This window comes from Cricetulus griseus, chromosome 5, assembly GCF_003668045.3.
Source record: "Cricetulus griseus strain 17A/GY chromosome 5, alternate assembly CriGri-PICRH-1.0, whole genome shotgun sequence".
Classification (NCBI taxonomy): domain Eukaryota; kingdom Metazoa; phylum Chordata; class Mammalia; order Rodentia; family Cricetidae; genus Cricetulus; species Cricetulus griseus.
Window position 1 is genome coordinate 35,667,229 of NC_048598.1, and position 5,967 is coordinate 35,673,195.

At 49.1% G+C, this 5,967-nt stretch overlaps 1 protein-coding gene across 1 annotated transcript; it reads left to right on the forward strand.

Moving 5' to 3' along the window:
* Positions 1-3,222: 3,222 nt before the first annotated feature.
* Positions 3,223-5,967, forward strand: Fam163a (family with sequence similarity 163 member A). The gene is made up of 2 exons (XM_027417326.2): positions 3,223-3,315; positions 3,951-5,967. The coding sequence occupies exons 1-2, from the start codon at positions 3,223-3,225 to the stop codon at positions 4,362-4,364; spliced, it is 507 nt and encodes a 168-aa protein (XP_027273127.1). The 3' UTR covers positions 4,365-5,967.

The following is a 5,967-nucleotide window of genomic DNA, read 5'->3' on the forward strand; positions in this document are numbered from 1 at the left end:
TATAATAACTTTTATTAAAGCACATAACACCTGCCTGTTGTGTTCCACAGTGTGATGTACGATATTGGGAGTGGCAGGTGTGGGAAACAGTATAACACAATCCTTGGTTGCAAAGGGTTTAAAGCTTAGTAGAAGACTCAAGAGTTTTCTGAATCAAAAACTGACCAGTAGGGCTGGAGAAATGGCTTGGCAATTAAGAGCACTTGCTGTTTTTTTTTGCAGAAGACCCAGATTCAATTCCCAGCATCCACATGGCAGCTCACAGCCATCTGTAACTCCAACTCAGGGAATCCAAAACCCTATTCTGGCTTCCTCAGGTACCAGGTACACATGCAGTGTTCACACATATATACAGGCAAAACACTCATACACATAAAATAAATAAATAAATAAATAAATATATTATTTGTTTTGAGACAGTGTTTCTCTGTCTAACAGCCCTCACTTTGTAGTCCAGGTTAGCCTTGAACTCACAGAGATCCACCTGCCTCTGCCTCCCGAGTGCTAGGATTAAAGGCCTGTACCACCACGCCTGTCTTAAATATATATTTTTAAGTTGACTAGCACCCACCAAAAAAAGAATACGGAAAGGCATTGTGGTAGGATCTCTGTTAGTCATCTGTCCTCAAGCCTGTTTGATTCGTGTCTTCCCCTAGTGTCTTCCCCTGCAGCCTTTCCAGACCCCTTCCAATTCTCAGAACCTTGTTCACCAACCCCCCCACCCCACCCCACCCCCCGTGTCCTTCACCCCCTGGACTGTTTCGCTCTCTCAGCTTGGAGGACTCATCTCAGATCTTGTAGCAGGCATCTTCCTCAGCAATCAGCATCCCTCCTCCATGGCCTGCACCCCTGGTCTATGGTCAGTATCATAGGGTATTTAAATTCCTTTCCATCACTAAACTCCAAACTTCCTAAGAACCAGGACTGCCACATGGGGCAGGGGCTTTAGCTGGGGGAACAATGGAGGTGAGAAGGAAACGTTAAATGCTGGTGAGCATGCAGGACATTTGGGGAGGGTGAAGCCTTTGAGGCTGTGTCTGGATGAGTGTATCTTCCACTCTTTTGAAGGTGATGGGAAGTCCCGAGTGGCTTTTGATGATCACATTTCTCCACTTACTCAAATTTTACACATCCTTCAAGGCACCAAGAAGCCTTTCTCGGCTGCCCCAATCCTGAGCCCTTGCCTCATCTCTGGATCCTACTGCAATGCCTTTCCATATTCTACTCTTCAAGCCTTATTTTGGTGGATGCTGGTCAACTTTAAAATATATTTATTTTTCAGGCAGTGCTAGAAAGATAATGGAGTCACAGGCAAGGACCAAAGGAAGGGGCTGACATACAGCCAAACTACAGTGAAAGGAATGGTGCTCAGACACAGACCCAAGGATGTTAGTTATGAAGCCAGTACACCAGTTCAGCCTGAACTGGCGTGGGGAACAGAAGATTGAAGTAGTTCAAAAGAATTTGAGATAGTTCAGTCAAAGCACCTGGGCACATCCTATACCCTGATCAAAATAATGTGCCAGTAGATCACCCAAGAGCTTTTTAAAATGCAGACTCCTGCTCCTCAGGCCCTTCATAGACAGGAGATGCTCTGTTGCCAGTGCATGCCCACACTGCTGGTCCACAGACCTCACTAGCAGCAAGGCTGCTTCCTCTAAATGAAGCAGAAGCAGACTTTCTAGGAGGGCCTGGTGGGCAAGTGGTGCCTTGAGTGAGGGAATGTGTATCCTTCATCCAGGTGAGCACACAGGATGCACAACCTGGTAAGCAGGGTGCAGCTGAGGCCCAGATGTGGAATCATGACAAACAGGGAGAGCTCAGGGGTAGACATCCATCTGGAAAGCAAAATAATGCCTTCACCCTGTGTATATTGATTTTGAGATAACAGTGGGCCATCCAAGAACAATGTCCAGATGAGAATGGGTGGAGATTAAGGAATACACTAACCCCAGGCACCTTTTTCAGGGAGTAACATTCTTTTCCCAATATCTCTGTCCCTTTTGTTGTCTTACAGATCATCGCTCCCTTCACTGAGTGTAAGTCCTTGAAGCCCTCCCTCCATCCTCCAGCTATCAAGCCCCCACTGTCCTGCAGGGGTGGAGATGGGGGTCTCCATATGCCTGGGAGGCTCAGAAACCACCACGCACTGGCCTGCCGAAGGCCTGGATAGCCTCACCCAGAATTTGCCTCTGTCCTGTTCATTTGGCCCAAGAACCAGGACCAGTGTCCCTAGTCAGACCATGGCCTTTTGGGAACCAGGATGCTACCTGCCAGCTCACTCTGGTCTCATGTCTCCAAATGTTCAGAAGCCATTGATATTTGTGCCCAAAAGAAGTGATACACAGCCCAACTTTTAGGGGGAGCCAGGCTAGGTGGAATTCCAGGCAAATTTGTCAAAGCTTCAGTGCAGTGCTGTGGCTTATGTGTTGAACATGGATAATAAGTCTCAAAAGATTAAAGTGAGGATTCCTGAGCCATTTTAGGGTAGGGGGAATACTTAGCATAAAGCCTCACAGACAAAGCCCTTCTAGTATTCCCTCTTGGAACCATAGGAGCGGGAAGTCAAGAAGGGGGTAAAGACAGGAGCAAGAGGGACCAGACCACTTAGTCAGCACAGGGCTTGTCTTGCAAGCATGAGGACCTGAGTTCAGTCTCCAAAGAGGACCTGAGTTTGATCCCTAGAACCCACATTTTAAAAGTCAGGGGTGATAGTAGGCATTTGTAAGCCAAGGATCAGTGAGTCAGAAACGGGCAAATCCTGGGACTCCATGGCCATCTGACCTACTCTACTGGGCAAGTTCCAGGCCAGCGAGAGACTGTCTCAAAGAATGGCACCTGAGGAACAATACCTAATGTCCCCTGGGCTCTACAGGCGCGCGCGCGCGCGCGCACACACACACACACACACACACACTCACACACACACACACACACACACACGTACACTCACATGCACACAGACTACACACAGACATACATATATAAATAATAATAATAATAGGAGTAGGGAAAGAGAAAGACCAAAAGACTAAAGGAGAAACAGAGCAGTTAGCACTATGCCTGTCTTTTCCTCCAGCAGCCACTCTGGGTTAAGCATAGCAAGTCCTCTGCCTTCAGGAAGTCCATTCGGGCCTGGGTCCACTCAGTTCCTGTCCTCCTACCTTCTAATCCTCACTTACCGGCATGCGTCTTTGCAGAGTTTGATGGGGCGCCGGGCGGATGACAGCGGGAACAGTTGTGATCACTGGCGGAATCCTAGCTACAGTGATCCTCCTCTGTATCATTGCTGTCCTGTGCTACTGTAGACTCCAGGTTAGTCCCATGGGCCTATAGTCAGAGGCTGGGAGGCCACCAGCAAGCCACTTCTCCATGATTGGGGGCAGGAACTGGAGGTCCACTTTGGAGGCAACGAAACCCAAAGCCATAAAATACAAGAAGCACAAGTCAATGAGACTGAAAATTGAGCGTGTTCAGAAGAGAACTGTGCACCTAACCCCCCCAAACACACACACACACACACACACACACACACACACACACACACACACACACACCCTGTACTCTACAGAGGCACGGGAGTATCCTGGCAAGATGCAGGGCTCTCACAGTCACCTCTCCAATTCAGAAGGATTGGAGGGAAAGTCACCATCCTGGGAAACTCTGAAAGCTACTGCAGCAGCCTCCAGCCTTGTCTTTGTATTCATGTATGTGCCTCCCTCTCTGCTTCCCTGCCCACCAGGATACACTGAGAAAAAGGGAGAAATATTGGCCTGGTAAAGCTGGGAGTAAATGGGATGTGGGCCTCTAGTGCTGGAAAATATTTCCCTTCACCAACCAAGTGACTGGCATGAGGTGTTCAGCGGAAGGTGGAGGAGAGCTGTTCTCACTAGTGACAGGAGGAGGGGGAGCTAGACTGCCTCTCAAGCATCCCTCTTCCTTCTCCCCAGTATTACTGCTGCAAGAAGAACACAGATGACGAGGATGCTGAGGAGGAGGAGGAAGAGGAGGAGCACAACCTTTCCATCCATCTCCGAGCCCCCACCTGCAATGCCTGCAGTTCCCAAGTCCTGGACGGCAGAGGCAGCCTGGCACCTCTCAACAGTGAGCCCTGCAGCCAGCCGTGTGGGGTGGCCAGCCACTGTACCACTTGCTCCCCATACAGCACCCCCTTTTACATACGGACAACTGACATGGTGCCGAATGGGGGTGGAGGCGAGAGGCTCTCTTTTGCTCCTACACATTACAAAGAGGGGGGAACCCCATCCCTCAAATTGGCAGCACCCCAGAGTTACCCGGTGACCTGGCCAAGTTCTGGGCATGAGGCCTTCACTAATCCAAGGGCTATTAGTACAGATGTATAATCCTTTCACCCCAATCTGCACACACCCAACACTGTCCCAGCAGGAGCAATGGAGTGGAGGGGACCCTCCAATAGTCCCACAGGAACCGTCTCAGTTTCTCTGGCTTCCATAGCAGAGGGGTCACTAGGATGTGAGCTATTAAATGCATCGAGGACCAGGGCAGGACCTATGGCCCAGAAGTGGCGACCTGATAAATCTGCAGTGTCACTAGTTTTTCTCCGGAGATTTCCCTCTAACAGTTGAGCTCTACCACAACCCCTTACAGTCAGCCCAAACCCTGTGTTTTGCTGGGCTGTGCAAAGGAGCACCAGAGAAGGCTAAGCAAAGGCTCTGGAAGCTTCCAGAGACCTTGGGAAATGAAGTGGGCTTGCCTATAAGAGATGGGCACAAAGGGAAAGGTGAGGACTAGATATTCCAGAATTTGAGAGGAGAAAGAAAAAACATGTTAAAGGAACCCCCTCAGCTTTGCTTGTTGGAATGCACCCATGGGCTAATGGACACTCTACTTTTTTTCCTAACTTTGTTTGCCCACTCTGACAGATACATGAGTTCTGGAAACACTACATCTGCTATCTTACCCTTCTCCATGAAACACATGGGGAACATAGCAAGACGAGTCTATACAACCTTGCCTCACCTTCATGTCCTTCACTTATGCCCCCTGCTAGAGAACCTTCCCCAGATTTTAATCACTGCAGTTCTAGAAGCCTAGTGAGCATATCTCACTGATGACCTCTGTTCCTCATGCTTAGTCACTGATGTAGGTTCAGCCCTGTGAGGGTGTGTGCATGCCCATTCCTGGGGCAGGGGGTACCCTCTCATGTACTCATCACCAGCAGCAACATTGTGGCTTTGTCTCCTTGAAGAGCTGCAGGGCAGAAGGGTCCAGGGTCCCAACAAGAAAGAAAATTCTGGCCCTCCAGCAGCTGGACCAAAAGGCAATTAAAGTGGCCAGTCGCCATGGCAACCAGAAGGAGGGACCTGAGGCAATGCTGCATCAGCATGCACCTGCACAAGCTCCTCTAGAGGCTGGTGCACCCCTTGAGCATCCATCTGTAAGGTGACTGGGAACAGGATTTTATCCCATCAAGGGATGTAGCCTTCTTTTCCCTGAGTTCTGGAGCAGGGCAGTGGGGGGGTTCCTTCTGAAGGTTGGCTGTGTCTTAGTAATTAGACCTCATGCTTGTGTGCCCTCCTTCGGCCTCCTAACTCTCCAGTCTCATGATGATGAGCTGTTTTTCTGTCTTCCTCTAGTCTCAAGTACCCACACTTCCCACTTATCTGTCACCTAGCAATGGCCTTATGGGTTTTTGTTGTTGTTTATTTGTTTTGTTTTGCTTAGATAATTTTGTTTTGTTTTGTTAAGTTCTCCAGTTACCTCTGTGGCTCAAGGGTCACTGTCCCCACTCTAAGGGTATAGTTAATGCCTGCACATTCCTGACTCACAGAACGCTGGGAGGGTGGGCCAGGAGAAGGGCTGGACTTTCTCTTGAACTCTTGGTTGGTTGGTTAGTTGGTTGGCTTGACAAAGAGTAGGCTACACCTGACATCTCCAACTGTAAATAATTAACACTTGGTTAAGAAGCAGAAAATGATGTCTGGC